The 18420-nt window shown below is 34.4% G+C and overlaps 4 protein-coding genes across 7 annotated transcripts in view; 2 read left to right on the top strand and 2 right to left on the bottom strand.

Moving 5' to 3' along the window:
* Nucleotides 1–602: 602 nt before the first annotated feature.
* On the bottom strand, nucleotides 603–1336 carry LOC18037082 (60S ribosomal protein L26-1). Its single transcript, XM_006426063.2, has one exon. It carries the CDS (start codon nucleotides 1254–1256, stop codon nucleotides 816–818), a length of 441 nt encoding a protein of 146 aa, XP_006426126.1. The 5' UTR covers nucleotides 1257–1336; the 3' UTR covers nucleotides 603–815.
* A 1789-nt stretch (nucleotides 1337–3125) lies between these two features.
* On the top strand, nucleotides 3126–6593 carry LOC18035781 (BTB/POZ domain-containing protein At3g49900). The gene is made up of 4 exons (XM_006426062.2): nucleotides 3126–3591; nucleotides 3829–3898; nucleotides 5130–5645; nucleotides 5721–6593. The coding sequence occupies exons 1-4, from the start codon at nucleotides 3470–3472 to the stop codon at nucleotides 6471–6473; spliced, it is 1461 nt and encodes a 486-aa protein (XP_006426125.1). The 5' UTR covers nucleotides 3126–3469; the 3' UTR covers nucleotides 6474–6593.
* A 3234-nt stretch (nucleotides 6594–9827) lies between these two features.
* LOC18035780 (adenylyl-sulfate kinase 3) lies at nucleotides 9828–14743 on the top strand. Of its 4 annotated transcripts, none has more exons than XM_006426061.2 (7): nucleotides 9828–10446; nucleotides 11453–11593; nucleotides 13117–13266; nucleotides 13350–13468; nucleotides 13574–13658; nucleotides 13757–13803; nucleotides 14171–14743. In XM_006426061.2, exons 1-7 carry the CDS (start codon nucleotides 10248–10250, stop codon nucleotides 14267–14269), a joined length of 840 nt encoding a protein of 279 aa, XP_006426124.1. In that variant the 5' UTR covers nucleotides 9828–10247; the 3' UTR covers nucleotides 14270–14743. The 4 variants fall into 4 exon arrangements, with proteins under 4 accessions (XP_006426124.1, XP_024036382.1, XP_024036383.1 ...); XM_024180614.1 differs by having other exon boundaries at nucleotides 13574–13651; nucleotides 14171–14263; XM_024180615.1 differs by lacking the exon at nucleotides 13757–13803 and having other exon boundaries at nucleotides 13417–13468.
* A 2641-nt stretch (nucleotides 14744–17384) lies between these two features.
* The window catches only part of LOC18037368, a 2024-nt gene continuing 988 nt past the window's right edge, over nucleotides 17385–18420 (bottom strand). The window contains exons 4-6 of the mRNA XM_006426058.2: nucleotides 18088–18158; nucleotides 17805–18008; nucleotides 17385–17650 (exon numbers count right to left, since the gene is read on the bottom strand). Of these exons, the coding sequence (XP_006426121.2) occupies nucleotides 17636–17650; nucleotides 17805–18008; nucleotides 18088–18158 (290 nt within the window). The 3' untranslated portion in view covers nucleotides 17385–17635. The remainder of the gene's footprint in view (nucleotides 17651–17804; nucleotides 18009–18087; nucleotides 18159–18420) is intronic.

Genomic DNA, 18420 nt, shown 5'->3' with positions numbered 1-18420 from the left:
AACTTTTAGAAAATAGAGGAACATTCAGTTAAAAAGCATAAAAAAAGCTGACTAAAATTAGAAGGAGGGTTTATAATTCATGTATGAAAACCACAGCAGACTTACAGTCCACTCTCCTAGAAATCAAATTCAATCCGACTAGCCTAGAATACACCAATATGCAACCAAGGTAGATTTTTATAAAGATAATATATTATCATACAAAGAATCACAATCAGATGAACATATGCATCGTATAATCAAAATATTCTTCATGTAACTTCGGCATGTGAAATGGTTCACGCATCTCTATCATTATCCATATTCATGCAAGTAGTAACCAATAACAATAATAAACTAAGCAACCAAGCATTACTATGCTCTGTTACAGCCATACCAAAACCACAAGCAACAAAAAGTTAAAACTCCCAACACATAACATGATTGACTGGTATTCAAAACAATAAACCTTCTAATCAAACTTGTAACCGGTCTAGGAAAAACTATTATGCATCAATGCTGCATTGCAATGTAATTTGTGACCTGACCCAAAAACACAACACCGATACAAGTATGAACATATAACATAAAGCCAGAAGCCCACAACATTAAAAAAAAATATTACCAAGAAATTTTAAAATATAGAATTAAAATTGAAACGACGAGGAGAAAATCCAAAGAAGTATCTTAAATCTCCAACATAAGCCCATAATCGGATCCTCATGGCATAACACAATAACAATAGAAATATCTTAGTGACATTGCCAAAACAAAACATCCTAAATCCATAAAATCTATGATTAAACAAAAACTTTAAAAACAACCTCTTATAAAAATTAGTCAACACTCTGCATAATATCCTCTGGGGTGAACTTGGTACCCTTCTCCTTGTCAGCGGCGGCACGTCCCTTGGCCTTGCGATCGAGCAAAGACTTCCTGTCCTTGTCCAGACGGAGCTTGGTGATCACGACCTTTGATGGGTTGATTCCCACATTCACAGTGGATCCATTAACCTTCTCGCGAGTGATGCGCTCGATGTGAATGACCCACTTCCGGCGATACACTTGAACGACTTTGCCCTCGCGCCCCTTGTAGGTCCCACGGACAACCTGGACCTCGTCGTCCTTGCGCACAGGCATCGACCTTACGTTGTACTTCTGACGGAGGTCAGTGGACAGCGGCGCGCTCATCAAGATGCGGCGCACGCTGGAAGGGGCGGTGAAGTGCGCCTTCCGGTTCTTACGGCGAGAGGATGACACCCTGGGGTTGTACTTCATGGTGGATGTGGAGGACTGGGCCTAGGGTTTTACAACAGCGGCAGCTAGAGGAAGAACTGGGAGAGGCTAGCAAATTAAGGGTTTGTGTGGTTATATATAGCTGCAGTCTATCGAAACGGTGCCGTTCTTGGAGGGAGAAGAAATTAGGGTTTTGTTTACATAAATGGGCGGGCTTAGTTTGGGTTAAGATAACTATGAGTTATAGGCTTGGAACATGCCATGTTTTCCCATTCTTTTGGGCAATCAAATCAAGCCATACTGCTACTAAATAAGGCCCACATTGCTTTTCCCATAAGAGCGATGGGCTTGGAGTGGCGATATTTACGCTCTCAAAAGTCCTTTCAACCCCCTATTTAACGAACCCTGCCTTATTCCATATAAAGGCCCTGCTAGCTTTTAAAACTGAGAGGTGACGATGGTGATGAATAATAAGAAGAGAAATTGGGTTTTATAGTTTATTTTTTGGGATACACAAAAGAACAAAGATGTGATTTCACAAGGAAGAAGGCGCCAACAATAGAAGGGGAAGGAAACTTCAAGATCTAGCCAAAACAAGACGACTTCAGTTTCATACCAAGAAGAAATAATAGAGAAATTTGATTAATTACAAAACAGATGAATACTTAGAAACAAAATAGATCATCAACAATGATACAAATGATGCATCACAAGCAAACTACCAAATTTCAGAAACTACGAGTTCAAAAAGTAAGATAACGATTACCGATAGGCATTTTTCTCCACAAACATTACAACGAACTACAAATATATTAACAGTTAATAATACAATTTGTGAACTCAAATGGGAAGTTCTTTGTGGTGCCAACGTCACCATGTCACATGCACAAGCGGCAGTGTTGCCGTGTTGGCCAATTAATTTCCGACACGTGTGGCCACTCCTTTACAGCGCCTCTTTTTTTTTCAACCCCGCTTCAAATGATTCATTCATTCATCCTCTTATCTTAGCTTCTTTTTTTTTTTTTTTTTTTTAATGCTGTTACTAATATTACATCATATATTATTAATATTTACAAACATATTATACAACTGAAATTTTCTTTGTGTCATATACTCCTCTAAAGTACTGTCTAGATTCTTTAAACTCTCTCTAATATTCGAAGGGTGTCCACTTCTCTCATATTTTGTAAGAAATAAACTGTCTCCACTCAATTATTTAATAATTAAGAGGAGACTGAAACTAACTCTCATAACGTTTTTATAGAGGCTCGAGACCTTACTCTCAATATTGTAAGTGCAATGATTCTCCTACTAGGTTAAAGACACATTTATAACTTCTTATGTTACACTTAATTAGACGAAAAGAGTACATTTTCTCTGCCTCTGGCTATTCATAAAATTTTCCTTCTCTTTTTTTTTTTCCTTAATTGTATTTTTAATGTTTTTAAACTTTGATAAAACATTTGAATGGAAAAATGATAAATTCACTTGTATACCATCCCCTTGTTCAGTCACCGGATCGTGCTGATAAATTTTGAAACGCAACGTGTGACCTCTCGTAAACAATGGTAATGGTAAACATCAACTGATTGCGGGAAATTGAATGACAGGCATGGACTTGACATATATTGAACTTTTTCACATCATCATTAACAAATCATGGTTACGTTATATATACCATCAGTCATTCAGTTGTAACTCACAAAATTCTACCGCAACAGCCTAATAAATAACCTAATTATAAGTACCCAAAACAAAATCCTTTCTATCGGTTACATCGGTACGAATGCTACTAAAATTCATCTAAACCAAAACTTCTGTTGAGAGTTGGGAGAAATTTCTTCAGTTCATTTTTCTTTAATTATATAATTAAATCCGTTGGCAAATTTGTCAAATCTTATTTTATAAGTCACGAAATTTCGCTACACAGTCTTGCACCTGCGTGGTGAAGACAAGTATATGGTATTTTAGCAATACATTACAGAGAAGTTCACAAAATTATCCTTTGATATGCAGATCACACTTCCCATATAACGAAGGGAAGAGAATTTCCGTCAGCACCCAAAAATAATTCGATTCAATTAGCTAGGCCATTAAAGGGCAGCATTTATGAGTCATCACATGCACCATAAATACAGCAGGGAAAATTTATCTCGCCTTCTGCAGAAAGAACCCTAATGGCAATAACAACAGCAGCATTGGAAGCCGAAAGGCCTTGAAGAAGCGTGAAATCTCTTCAAAGAAAAGAAAAAACAATGAAGAGTTGGGGAAATTTAGGGGTTGTTGACACTATCTATGAAGAAGAATATGAATGCTCTTCTCCTTCGCTCGCCCCAAGTCCCTCCTCTTCTCCTCCAAATTTCCATTCCAAAAATTGGTAAATTTAATTTCTTACTAGTATTATTTTCTACTCATTAAATGCATTTTTATTTTTAAAAAATTTTTGAATGTTTTATTTGTTTCTTGTCACTTGCGTGCTAACAAAAAAAAAAAAAAAATTATCTTCTGAAATGAAAGGTTCTTGGAACATTCGAATCTATATGCATTTTCTTTACAGAATGAGGGAGTTCCCCAAATTTTGTCTTAATAATTTATCGAACTTTGTTTCAATTAGGACACTGGCAAATGGGTGCAAGACGGACGTGTTGATACGAGTCCAGGGAACATGTTTCCTTCTGCACCGGGTAAGTTGATTCACCAATATTCATTCTGTACACTGTTGATTTTTCGAGTTTTAATTTTCACTTGTTGAGTTGATCATCTAGATAATAAGAGGGATTTTCTTTTTGGATTTCATACTCCTATTACTTCCAAATTCGTTCAAAATAGGATACATTACCAGAAATGTTTTTTCCTCCTTTTTTTCCCTCAGTGTCTATAACTGTCAATGCTTTTTATTATATCTTCATTCAATATAAGGTCCGTTTAAAATTGAGGTTGGACAGTTATATATTTTAATATACAATACTAAAGTATTTTGTAAACATATTTTAAAAAATATGTTAATATAATTTTTTACTTGTATGATGAAAAATTAATTATATCTTTACTAATTTTATTAAAATTATTATTTAAATTTATATTTACGACATATTATTAAATTTTATTTTATAATTATAACTTTTTTTTAGTAGTTTAAAAATTACAGCACCTTAATTTTAAAAAAGAACATAATCGAAATAAATTTTAAACTAAGGTTTGAGACTTTAAATATTTTAAAAATTACTATATGCTAATTAAGTTTTTTTTTTTTTTTTACTTTCTTTCCTAAAACCAAATTTAAGAAATTTTAGTGAATGATTTATTTACGCTCATCAACATTTGTTTTCTTCATCAATTGGCAGGCAATGCTTTTATTAGGTAGTATTTTAGTGTTGTTTATTACCATAATAGAGAAAAATCACATTCTAGTGATCGATACACAATCGAAAGCAAGGTTATTTTAAAATGACTTCTGCAGCTTTCATTACATATTTCAAACAGCTTTCATTCATATACCTATCAATTTTAATTTCCTTCCTCTTTTCAAATACAACAAAAGAAACTATCGTGCATATCGTTCAATTGTGCCAAAGTACAAAAAATTATCATTTTAGCCAAAAATTTTAATTGAATTCATCAATACATGTGACGCAAGATCGATAAAAGATTAGAAATGCTCGGATCAAGAAAGGATCCTGATCCTTTTAAATAACCATGGTATCATTATGTTATTTCTCCAAAAAATTATGAATTATCGTTTCACCCAAAAATAAAAAAATGTCAAGCACTCAGGGGAGACCAAAGCTCAGAATGTGAAACATTAAATGGGGCCATATGTGCGTGTCATTTAAAAACACAGACCGTACTCTTAAGCAATTAATGTTAGATTATGGGCTCTGATTAATATTTTCATCTGTGTTTACTTCCTCATAGGATCCTCTGACATCAAGGAGCACGTATTTAAAACGGCAACTAACGGACCACAAGGAGTTAACTCTCGCTCCACCGTTGAACATAACGGCCGAAACCTTCTCTTTAGTAGCAGAATTCTGTTACGGGACACGCATTGCCATAACGCCGTTCAACGTGGCGGCACTTAGAACGGCAGCGGAGTTACTCCAAATGACAGAAGCTAACTGTGACGGCGACGAGAATTTAAAGCAGCTGACGGAAACATTCTTCCGTCGGATTGTCACCGTTAACAAAGAGTACGCGTTGATAGTTTTCCGCTCGAGTCTCGCTCTGCTTCCCGAAGCAGAAACGACAGCGTTTCTTGTGAGCAGATGCATTGAGGCTTTAAGTTTGACGGATGAGGGTTATGGGGTCGTTGAGCTATTCGAAGAAGTTGTAAGGTTGGGCGCCGAAGATTTTAAGCTCGTCGCCGAGTCCATGAACCAACGGTTTACGAGCCACGATGTGCTTTACGAAATTGTCGATCTATATCTTCAGGTATAATATTATACATGATAGTGTCACATTCATCTTCTGTTACGTATTACTTACAACAATTTATTTATTTTTCAGAAAAACAGTAGTGGGGAAATGACTGAGGAACAGAAAGTAGAGATATGCGATTCCATTGACTGTAACAAGCTCTCGTCTGGATTCCTCTTACACATAGTGCAGAACCCCCGAATGCCGTTACGATTCATGATACGAGCAATGCTGGCGGAGCAGCTCCACACCCGCAGCTCCATCTTCTCTACAGGAAAAACTAATAATAATAATAATCATCATCATCATCACAACGCAAGCGAAGACCCCGTCACGCTCGGTGCAATCCTCCAACGTGACGAAGCTCTTCGCGAAGCAGTTCAACTGAAGGCAGCAATGGGCGCCACGAGTTTGCGGATACAGAGCTTGGAAAATGAACTGGATGGAATGAAGAAGCGGTTGAAGGAGACTGAGAAAGAAAGGAGTGACCTATCTGACTTGAATAATAGGCTTCTGCATGAGAAGGGAAGAAGCATATTATCCTCCTCAACGTCAGCTGGTAAGTCTGCGAGTTTTCACTATGGGGACGTTCCCAATAAAAAGATTGTCGGAGGTGAAAGAGGATCAGTTTCTTCGTTGAATGTACGGGATGTTGGTGGCAGAGGCCGATTGTTGCTGTTAGGGACTGAGGCTTCACGAAATCATGACAAAATGAAGAAGAATATCGGCCGCAGGTTGATTAATGGATTAAAAAGCGCTTTTCGGGTATCAAAACGAGCCTCGCCTGATAAACAAACTAATGCTAATAGTAAATTGGCAAATAGTCGTCGAGATGAAGGTTAATTAATTTTATGGTCATCACAGATTGGCTGCGCATACTTAATTACACAATTTATAATTACAAAAACTGTCTCTTCGTCGGTCTACGGTAATATTCATTGAGATTAATTTGATCATGGATAGATATATTTAAGTTAGGTATTAAGTTTTTGCTTTTACGTCTTTTCTAATGCTGAATCTGAAATTAAGTGCAGCGAGCAGCTGTTCGTTATTAGTGTTGTATGAGAGGATGAGGTCCATTTTCATTAGTCGTCTCTAATGTCGATCAATGGTGTCTACGACAACACAAATAGATCGAGGGACGTATTGGCACAAACTCTAATAAGTTCTTAGAGAGCGCATTTACATGCTTTTTAGTGAGTATTGGTATCATCGGTACAGCAATTACGGCCGTTGTGGGTGGGTCAAATACCAAATTTCGATCCGAATCAAAACTTCGTTTTGAGTTGCGTCTATAGGTCTGTACGAGGTTAACATATAATTATGTCGGTCATTATTCTATATTCTAAACTTCTGGTAATAATATATAGAGTGATTTGAATGAGTGATAATAAAATTTAAAAAGTTGACACTCCTTAACTCTTTGTATTCTATATTTGTTTACATTATAGCAATTGTATTGTACTTTACGTGCTATGAAATTGAATTTTTTTATAAATTGACACACCACCAACATAATTTTCATTTTCATTCTTTGCCTTTTTACTAAATTTACTACTAAATTTGAAAAATTAAAAATTTAGTTCTATAAACTCAGGTAAATACCTAATATATCCTTTGTTAAATTAAGTTCTCTTTATAACATTATTTAACCCAAAAAAAAAAAACAATGAGAGTTCTTTATTTTATTATTATTATTATTTTCTTTTGCTGATAAAGACAAACACTGGAAATGTATAAGAGTAATGATACAGCCACAAACTCTTGTACAAACTTATTTTGTACAAACTGATGTGGCATGATAAGATTGGTTGAATTAAATATCACTTGGCCCACATGATTTGTTTTTATTAATTTATATTTTTATTCAACCAATGAATTAATGCCACGTCAGTTTGTACAAAATAAGTTTGTACAAGAGTTTGTGGCTGTATCATTACTCAATGTATAATCCCAACCTCTGTTTCTTCTTACTTGCCCAGGTGCACTGCATTTGGCTATAGTTTGTAGCAGGATAAGCTTTTTTTTTTTTAATTAAAAAATTTAGGGTGCACCACAAATTAAAAGTTAATTTGTTATCATTTAGGATGCTTCAAAATTTTGATGGGAGAGAACTGAAAAATATTAAATCATAAAGAGTTTTTTTTTTTTTTTCATTTTTCATGAATTGAATTCTAAAGAGATTTGAATCAAAAGAGAAGATGAAATTTAATAATATTCAATATCAAATACTGTATACCCAAATTACTAAAACAAGAAACAATAGCTGGAAAAGAGCTCAACTTTGGAGTGAGGGTGTACTTAAAAACTTTGTTACGCTTGTTCATTCTATACAGAAGAAGAAAATAAGCATATACTGTGATGGAGTTTTGCAGTGGGTTCAAAGAGAGAGTAAAAGTAAAATAATTTTATATAATATTTGTTTGTCTACAATCGGAATTGAGGCTATACGTAATTAAGTAATAAAATTTTTAATAGAAAAGTGGGTTTGGACTTTGGAGAGTGATTAAGTGGGTTTAAATATTCTTACTTTATTTTTATCAAAATAATAAATATAATAGCAATTAAAAAATAAATAAAGGTCTAGTACAGTGGTTATTGATTGATTTTTTTTAGAGACTTAAAAATACTTTTGAAAAGGTGAAAGTTAATTTTAGTTTTTGATAAAATTTTTTTTAAATCACCATGTCCTACAACATATTTTAACAAGTAAGGCAGACATAGCTTTGTAAAATCTGATTTTAAGAATCAAATTTATACTTATTATAATTTTATATACATCTTCACATATATTATAAAAATGTAAAGTTATTTTTATTCAATTAGAAAATAAAATCATTAAATTTAAGGAGATTATTATTATTACCAATTATATTGAGATAACAAAATAAATAAATAAAATAAAATAATTTATTTTAGTTATTAATTATTATATATACACAATGAAATATTATTATATATACATATTTATAAATGCATAAATAATTTTTATTTAATTTTACATCAATTTCAATAATTTATATTCTTATAAAATTTTAATAATGAGATTTATCAAAAACAAATGATTGTCTTTGAAGTTTATAACACTCTTAAAAATAAATTTTACCAAACATTTAATTAGTTCCCTCCACAATTGATTATTTTTATACCAAAGCTAACAACAATTATTTTAAAAGTTATAAAATTAGGAAACTGGCCCAACGTAATTTTACAATAAGAGAATCATTTTCTTTAATAAATTAAAGAACAAAAACAGATACTCTAATTTAATGTATTGTGTATATATATAGGGTGTTGTTCTAGTATGAGAATTAGAGGGTTAGTTGTTCTAGTATGAGATGGATTGGAACAGTATCCGGAACTATTTGTTGGCCTTTGGATGTAAAAAAAAAAAAAATTCTAGATGATGTTCCAATTTGGGATTGGAACAACGCCCTACACACACACACACACACACACACATATATTAAATCTCTAATAAAAGATTCCTTAAATTATTCAAACAAACTAAAAGAGAATAAAACACACACTCCAATATACTAATAATAAAATATACTGCATTAGAGTTTGTATTTTATTAGTCTTTTTGTTTATTCCTTACTTTAATATTTTAAATATTCCCTTATTAAATAATGACTATATATAGAGAAAGAAAAATTTTTCAATCCGAGTTAAAGTGCAGGAATAGATTTACAATGCTATAAATCGATTTTTACAATATTATAAACTAATTTATGATACTGTAAATCTATCTCAAATTTGATAAGCACTATATATAGCGAAACACTTATTGATCTAGTAGTTAATGCTTATCCTAATTTTGGGTAGATCTCCCTCTCACTCTTTAAAGAAGATTTTAAAGACTAAGTTTAGCATTGAGATTATGAGATATAAAAATATTAATGTCAAATAAATTACACTACCCATGTTAAATAAAGTTAGTCAATTTTATGAAGTAGCATTAAATATAAGATCATCTTCAAGGCGTAACCGAATATTTTTCGCAACGGTTTCATTTAATTGGTGAACTAAATTCTAATTAGGAAATGTTCATTTAACTGGTCAACTTAGACGTCTAGAGGGTTAAAAAAATTATTTTCAAATTTGATCACCTGAACCTTATATTCCACGTGTACATATAATATAACGTGGAGTTATCTATATTTATGGTTACTTCTTATTATATAAATGCTGCCTATGGATGACAATTTTTTTGTGCTGCGTTAGTGCGTTTAATTATTGGCAAAAATCTCATCTTTTTTTTTTTTTTATTAGTTTTGTATTTTAATCTCGCGGCACTGGGTTTGCAAAATCAAGCAAAATCAAGCAAGTTCAGAAGCATGAAATCAAATCTCAGTTTCTAACAACCTTTCCCACTCAATTTATTTCATTTGAATGAATCAATCTATGTGTTCGATCGAATAAGATACATTTGTTATCAACTTGGTAAGAAATCTATGCAGTCTAATTCCACTTTCAACCGAATTACGGTTATTAAACGATTCACGAACCTCTTACCTGCAAATTTACATTCAGTCCGAATCTTCTCTCTGTTCGTTGATTGACTGTAAATTCCGTTTCATTTGAGCTGGTGACAAGCATATTTTGGTTAAGATTATGGAGAAGGTTGTGGCAGTAGCTGTGGGAGCGACTCGGCCGGCAATTTGCAGCCCTTCGCTGGCCGAGGTTGACTTTCGAACGTCGGTTAAGATGTCAGGGTTTTTCAACGTGTCGAGGTTGAGGTCTTTGCAGCCGATTAAAGCATTGGAGGAGTCGGCAACTGCTTCGGTGGTTCAAGAATCTGCTGCCATTTCTGGTATTGCCTTTCCTTCTATAATTTGTCCCAAAAACTTGATATAAAGAAAATATCTGATTTATTTTTATGTTCTTTCTAGTAACGAAATAGCAAGAAAATTTTGCCAATTGAATTATATGATTTGTCAGCTTTTTGATTGTCTTCTTATTTTAAATATTTATCCTCCTTCTTCGTTTCGGCTTTAGTTGGTCATAGCAGTTGAATGGTTGTTGAAAATAGCTTTTGAGTACTGTTAATAATCTAATGATTGTTGTACTGTCACTGTTATTTATTCATTTATTATTATTATTATTTTTTGGGTTCAGCGGGATTCCTAATGTAATGAGCTTTTAATTAATTTGAAGGTCTTCTTTTATTTTATGCTGTTGGGTTATTGTCTGGGAATAAGAAAGAAGAGAGAGTCAATGTTATACACTTTATCTACTCCTTCAACTATGTCCCATAAAGCTTTATATAGGCTCCATTTGATATTCTGTTGTCACTTTGAAGCTGCAGCAGCTGTAAAATGGAAGCAGTAGCTGTCAAGTTAAAGTCAATAGGTGTCTGGAAATCCTAACTTTTGAAGTTGGGTAAAATATAAACTACATAGGTGTGTGGGATAATATCTGCTTATATTCCATAGCAAAGTTGAAAGTTTTTACCAAATGCTTTGGCATCTTTGCTTTGGAAGTACAACTGCTAGAAAACACTAAGAAACAAAGCCATAGTCTACTACTTGTGTATTAGGAAGATAGGGAAGATAATTGGACGATTTTTAATTTAAGTTTAGTGCTTTCAGTACTCTGCTTTAGACATGGTAATTTGTATAATTATTATATGTGAATCCTGAAGAAATATATAATATATGTTTTTAGGTGACTAGCTGAGGTCGTTTGGCATTGATTTCTATTCTATCGCATACTTTATATTCATATTTGCTTAAAAATGTAAATTAATATACGGCTTCTTTTATCAAGATTTTGTTCACATGGATCCATGTAGGCTACTAACTTTGACCATCTAATAGGTAACAATCTCTGCCAGAATTCTACTGTTGCAAAGTCGACAAACATCTTGTGGCACAAAAATTCAGTGGATAAACGTGACAGGCAACAGTTACTTCAGCAAAAAGGCTGCGTCATATGGATTACTGGTCTTAGTGGTTCAGGTTAGTGATGGTGTGTTTTCTTTGTATAACTTGATGATTGGCACCTGTTTGGGATGATTCAAATAATCTCTTTGTTTCACTCTTTGGTGTCAGGGAGTCAGTCAACAGGAGATGTTTCTTATAATCATAACATAATAACGTTTTACTGATTTTGTTTACATGTCTCTGATATGCTAAAACTATTCCACAAAAAGACTGTTTCATGCATATGGTTGCAGGGAGAGGAACTGGATAGGTAGCAATAAATAATAACGTACATCTATTATTCAGTTAACACATTCTGCTTATATGATGATCTAGTTCTTGCTCCTGGAATTTGACTACGAAGCCTTCCTCTCTTGGCTTTAATTCTCCATCTCTGCATAACTTCTTTCTGTCCATGATTGTTCATTTATTGGATTTTAACTGAGGATGAATGATTTTCCCGTTTGATGTCCCATAGATGCATTTTGCGGTAAGTATATGTAGTACAACTGCATGCTTTCAAGTGGAAGCGGCCTATAGTAGGGGGTTAATATATGCTGAAAGGAGCGCTGATAAAATTTTCAGATGATGATTTAAAGCATTGTTTATCATTTTATGATGGTTTTTCAGAGCTAAGCAAACAAAACATATATTACAACAAGACATGGTTAGTTTCCGAAGGATCAGAACATGATCCTCGTAATGTTAGGATATTTTTGGCTGATCCTATCAAGGGCATATGAATGTTTTATGACCTAGGAAAACCGAAAATTTATATGCCTTTATTCTTGGATTCATATGGAAGGTAAACTGTCATACTATTCTAATTAAACTCAATTCTTGGGTTCATAATGAAATAATTGAATGAAAGTTACACTATTCAGTATGTAAATTAAACACCCTCCCAGATTAAGGTGAGAAAGGAGCTCTATGAAAGTTAAGAGAGGTGAACAATGATATATGGAAGTTGACTTCAGATAAAACATGAAATGGAAGAAAAATATTTCATGAACAATTTTGTTAAACACAAGTTTGTCTTGTAAAGGCAGAGCGTGCTTAGCATCCTGTAAAATATACATCTGTGTTTCAGGTTTTTTCGCTTAAGTGTAATTATAATTCCTATTGGTTCAAGTCAATTAGGAGTAACTTACAGACTTGCATTCAATTGAACTTAGCTATCCATTGGGTTTTAAGCTTGCGTGCCTATTCAAGCTTGTTTTCTCCTTTTATGCTTGGCTAAACTTGAGTTTAAACGAGGTGCGAATTTTAAATAGTCTAATCCAATTATAATCTCGTAGTCAAAATCCTACATTACTGGAAATTGATGGTCAAAGTCAAGATAATCTTCTTTCTTGTGTATTGTGATTATTTTTTTCTAAATACTGGAAAGTAGTGAGTGTTGAAATTTATGTCTCTTTCACATCTCCAAAGACATTTCTTGTTCTCCACGTGCAATCTTCTTCTCATCACCCTCCCATCCTGAATCTTACTTTGTGAACCTCCTCTTTATATATATCATTCCTCTTCTCTTTCTCTAATAGTTTAGATTCTGATAATAGGAAAAAGCACTCTGGCGTGTGCTTTGAGTCAGGCCTTGCACTGGAGAGGAAAGTTGACCTACATTCTTGATGGGGACAACTGCCGGCATGGACTGAACCGTGATCTAAGTTTTAAGGCAGAAGATCGTGTGGAAAACATACGCAGGATTGGTAGTGTCTTTGTTCTTTCAATACATCTTTTTCTCCAATAATTTTTTAATCTTTTCTTGCAATTCACTATTTTGTGTTTTCAGGAGAGGTAGCAAAGCTTTTTGCTGATGCTGGTGTTATTTGCATTGCTTGTTTGATCTCTCCTTACAGAAAAGATCGAGATGCCTGCCGTTCAATGTTGCCAGAAGGAGATTTCATTGAGGTATGCGGCACTCAATGTTGTAGTTTCCTGTAAGCTCTGCATTGGAGTGAAGGAACTGACTTTTACTGATGCTGGTTGAAAATTGCCAAACCTTACCTTTGACAGGTGTTCATGGATGTGCCACTTCAAGTGTGTGAGGCAAGGGACCCAAAGGGCCTTTACAAGCTTGCACGAGAAGGGAAGGTCAAGGGTACTTTCTAATCTGTATTTGAAGTGTGCCTCTGTGGATTCTGGCTGCTTGTGTCTTCTCACATTTCTTAGCTCTCAATTTTGAAATCGGTCTTGCAGGTTTTACTGGGATTGATGATCCATATGAACCACCATTAAACTGTGAGGTTGGTGTGCATGTTTGGTATAGATTTGAACTTGCAGAAACATGGCGCATATCTAAATGGTTGTTTTGATCTAAAATTGTGAGGAAGACACACCACTCAATTATAATTTTAAAGGAAACTGCATGCATCTCTAACCTCAGTAACCAACATTTGTATGTGGAAATGGCTATTGGTTGGTTAGGAATAGTTGTTGTGACTTTCTTTTGTTCGTCTGACCCAATAAATCTGAAGCTTCTTGTGGATTGAAGGATCCTAGGAGTATTTAGTATAAACTACTTCAAGATAAATTGGTCATGCATTTCTTTTCTCTCCCCTGGATGCAATTTATATATTTAAATAATTGAAGTTAAAGCATTATCTTTTGCAGATAGTACTAAAACAGACGGGAGATGACTGTCCTTCACCGGCTGATATGGTTGAAACTGTGGTATCTTACCTGGATGATAATGGCTTCCTGCGGGCCTAATTTGAAGAGAAAGGTCTCAGCTCTTGGTTTCCATTGCCTTTGGTCACCTGCAATACTTTGAGGTATCGACAAAAATCATGGTACGATCCAGTAAGGAAACTGATTGTTTCCTGCATCTGTAGCGACAATAAATGTCTGGCACTTTAATTACTCGATCGAGTAGTTGACGTCAGTGCCAAGCAAGTTGCATAGCGTTTCGCGTCTTTAATTCAGGTTTGTTTTGGAATAAGTTATATGTTCATAGGGTTGGGGATCGATGTAAATCAGTGTCATGCAGCATTAGAATAAAAGTTGTCTCAGGTTTGCAAATTTCGATTGTACACGTACCCAACCCCGGCATCTTTGTATTACCATATTTGTGATAAGGAGCCAAGCTCTTACAGGCGTCTCATTTCATTTCATTGAGTAGAAAATTTTGTAATTTTGTTATGAAACGAGGCGGATCCGATCTAATCTTGAATTGGTTTTCAGTGAGACATGCTCCACTCATCAGAACAATACATCTCGTAGTGTACGTTCATCAACTGAGAATAATTAAAGATCTTTTAAAGCAAGCAATATGAATTTTGCAACCGAAATATATGTATCAGAGTTCAAGGCAAGTCCACACGGAGAAAACAATATCAGGTTAAATTTTGATTGCATTATGACATAAAGATGGCATGTGATAAGGGACCCAAGATATTGTTCTTACGGTGTCGGCGAAGATAACAGCCGCCCGTTTGGGTCCAAACGCAAATTCCGTGCAAGTTTTGTCTACGTGCAATCATTGTTTTTCAATATGAAGATAATGGTATTTGGTCGGGTGCATGTGCATCTTTTACTAATAAAAAATAAAATAAAATAATGAAAATAAATATATTATATGCTTCCCTTTATGACTATGAGGCCTATGATTAAAGCCTAATTTCATGCTTTCAGAAGCAACCTGGTATTACGAACCAGTAGCAGAACTATATACATACATACATATATATATATATATATATATAATATATATATAGAGAGAGAGAGAGAGAGGTGCAAGTGCCCAAATTTTTCTAATGTAGATGTGCTCTTAAACTGTGATTTAAAGTAGACACGCTATTAATTTATATAATATATCAAAGTCAGTGTTTAATTTATTATAAAGTTATATGGTTTAACGCATGTCTGCATTGACTCTTTTAAATCATATGACTTAATAATATATTCATATGATTTCTCTCTCTCTCTTTTTCTCCTTCTTTGTATATTGTTAAGTGCATGAGTCCTTTTTAACATTCACTCTATTAAATCTTATAGTTTAATAACATATCCACTTAAAAAAAAAAAACACAGCACCCTTACTTTGAGAATATATATTGGTAAGCAAGCAAAGCGGTCAGGTTTTCGTAGATAAAACAGATGAAAGAAGCGGTAAAGAGGTTGGAATTAAAGGAGATGAGGATAGCTTTAATCTGCAGAAAGAAATATATAGGATTGCTTGTGAAGTTCGATGGAGGAAATGTAGATATGTGATCATAGCAATGAAAGTTTAACATCACTCATTTTCAATTGCTTATCTGGTTACAGTTGCCTACGGTTCATTTTTCGCAAGGTGCACATGTCACTTACCTATAAAGTTTGAATAACAAGCCATCTTACCCTATAATCTACGATCGTTAGAAATGGCGTCTCTAATGAATTATTTATTAATTATTATCGGGGCAGTTGGTAACTCAAAAGAAGTGCACCATCCAAATCTATGACATCGGAAACTCTCCCTAATAGGCATTCCCAGTTTTCTTTCCTCTCACAGCACCATCTAATTGTATGTCTTCATAAAGAACAGAGTCAGGAGATAGCTGAATTACCATTTACTGGATTATTACCACACGTACAGAATGACAATAAATTAATTTTACTAACCCAACGACCGCTGCTGAACTAAAACCAAATAAACAAAATGCCGAATATAAATACAAGAGAGACGCATTGAATTAGAACGAAGATCAAATGAAGGGAAGAAACATATCTCCTCTACTGTGACTTTGTATGGACAAGAAGCAGACCACAAGCGCCATGGTCAGTGAGACTGCAGCAGAGCTCACAGCTTCAAACGTCGAAGAGAACCGCCGCTCCTGCAGACTCCAAACTGTGCTGACAAACAAACTCAAACCATCCACCACCATTACCAGCAGCATTGCCATCTTCAATAAGTGACTCAGTTTCAGTGCACAAGGACAAATCCAGAAACTGAAACTTGCAAACTAACTTATCCTAACTCAAACACTCTCTTTCAGATACGTAAGACTTGGAAACTTTATAGCTGCTGGTTTTTGTTTGCTTTTTAACAGCAGAAATTGGGTCATCTAGTACATAAACCGAAAGACCGTTGCTTCCACGTTGCTTCTCACTTTTAAATCTTACCTTTCCATCTGAAGTACAATTGTGTTTGTTTGTCAAAAATGAGAAATGGGATCAAGACTATATTGAGACAATGAAAGGTTTAGATTTTGCTTTCATACATTGACATAAATCTAACTTGCAATTCCTTCCAAGGCAATAAAATTTGGTGGGTTGGGTTTGCCTTTTATTAATTATTATTAACAGCAATTTAGTTTGGAAACATCGAAGGGCGCATGACTATTTGTCATGATGTTAACATGTTAACAAATCATTGCAGTACCGGATTGACCACCCATAATAGAGGTTGAAATCTAGCACTGATTACTAAGAGATCTTTTAGATAACCCAAAGGCCCTACCTTGTATGGGAAGAACCAATAGATGCAAAAAGCTATGGTGACTGCTAATTGCTATTGTCCTCACTTCAATAATTTGTAATCACTCTATAATCTTGAATACAGATATCCCTCCATCATCTCCCTTGGTAAATTTGCACTGCTGCCTTGTTATGTATTTTTAACCTTTAGTTGGGACATCTTTGTTCCACTCAATTGTTACTTCACTATTACATCATTGGCGTTTGATGAATCCAAGTTTCCCCTTCACAATGTAATCTAATAGCCCGTGGCATCACTTATTAAAAACTTAGAAATAAAGAAGAGTCTCATTGCCCCCTCATTTTATTTATTTCTTTATTTTTTTGAAATAAAATAAGAATAAAAATGGAAAATGAGCTTGAGGTGGAGATTTTCTGACCGTCGTGTAAAATATTTGAGCAATTCATTTTGAAAATACATTTTTAAAGTTGCTTCCATACATCAAATTCATACATCAAATTTTCTGTAGGTTTGTGGGAGAAATTTGGAGTCCAATGATGTATCCGACTATCCGCTCTGGTTAAATCCTTCAATCATACCTTGAACAGATCTCTGAATTTTGCTCACTCACTAGCAAAAAGCTCAGGAGGCCTTTAGATGTTTGTCTGTAGCTCTTGCCTTCAAATTCTATTTGACTGGGCAGAAAGAAAAATAACAAACAAAGATTAGCCGACAGAAATTACAGCAGATAGAAAAACATAATATGGGATGGAACACAAAAGAGAGAAGGAATGAAGTCCGCAGCACTAAATAATTTATAAACCACCTATTTTAACCTTGAGAATTTACCTGCATTTCACTAGCAATGGAAGGCAGCCATCGTTCCCCTCTAATCTGTTTCAATTCTGCAACTCTTTCCTCCTCCTTTTTGGCTTTCTCTTTCGCAGCTGCATCTTTGGCTTCTTGTCTCACTAATGATTTCTGGCAAGCATCTCTTGCAGTAGCCAATACATCCACCCCATCCACAACGACAGATCGAAGTTGCCGTTTGAACTGTAAACCATTTAGACGATTGAATATAAACAGGAAAGACCAATACACTTTCAAAACCCAAAAAAGAAAAGAAGCAAACCTGCTTTGATTTCATATCAATATCCTGTCCAGGAAGGATTCTTGGTTTCTTTTTTGGACCTTTAAGCTCATCTGTTAGCGCAAATATAAGCTTCAGTGTTTATACAAATCGTAAAAGCAAAAATGAGATGAAAGGTTAAGATTAGAGAATGGTAGAACTCCAATTACTTGAATTTCCCCAATGGCAGGTTGGTGTCCTGTAAACTAGTCAGGCAGCTCTTGGCAGGATATTTACTAAAGATTGGGCAAGGCCAAAAATGCAGTTCCCCTGGAGTGGTTTTTAAGGTAAGCAACTCATAGGTATATAGAGAGTATTGCACTCAAGGCGTTGCTC

The sequence above is a fragment of the Citrus clementina genome, unplaced genomic scaffold (assembly GCF_000493195.1).
Source record: "Citrus clementina cultivar Clemenules unplaced genomic scaffold, Citrus_clementina_v1.0 scaffold_7, whole genome shotgun sequence".
NCBI lineage: Eukaryota > Viridiplantae > Streptophyta > Magnoliopsida > Sapindales > Rutaceae > Citrus > Citrus x clementina.
Note: the sequence above shows the minus strand (reverse complement) of the source record. Positions and strands in the feature narration are given on the sequence as shown.

Bases quoted from the DNA above. Each gene is read 5' to 3' on its own strand.
- LOC18037082 (XM_006426063.2), bottom strand. From the start codon at position 1,256: ATGAAGTACAACCCCAGGGTGTCATCCTCTCGCCGTAAGAACCGGAAG.
- LOC18035781 (XM_006426062.2), top strand. From the start codon at position 3,470: ATGAAGAGTTGGGGAAATTTAGGGGTTGTTGACACTATCTATGAAGAA. The intron at 3,899-5,129 runs GTAAGTTGATTC...ACTTCCTCATAG, and splicing joins CATGTTTCCTTCTGCACCGG to GATCCTCTGACATCAAGGAG. The intron at 5,646-5,720 runs GTATAATATTAT...TTTATTTTTCAG, and splicing joins TTGTCGATCTATATCTTCAG to AAAAACAGTAGTGGGGAAAT.
- LOC18035780 (XM_006426061.2), top strand. From the start codon at position 10,248: ATGGAGAAGGTTGTGGCAGTAGCTGTGGGAGCGACTCGGCCGGCAATT. The intron at 13,469-13,573 runs GTATGCGGCACT...TACCTTTGACAG, and splicing joins CAGAAGGAGATTTCATTGAG to GTGTTCATGGATGTGCCACT. The intron at 13,659-13,756 runs GTACTTTCTAAT...TCGGTCTTGCAG, and splicing joins ACGAGAAGGGAAGGTCAAGG to GTTTTACTGGGATTGATGAT.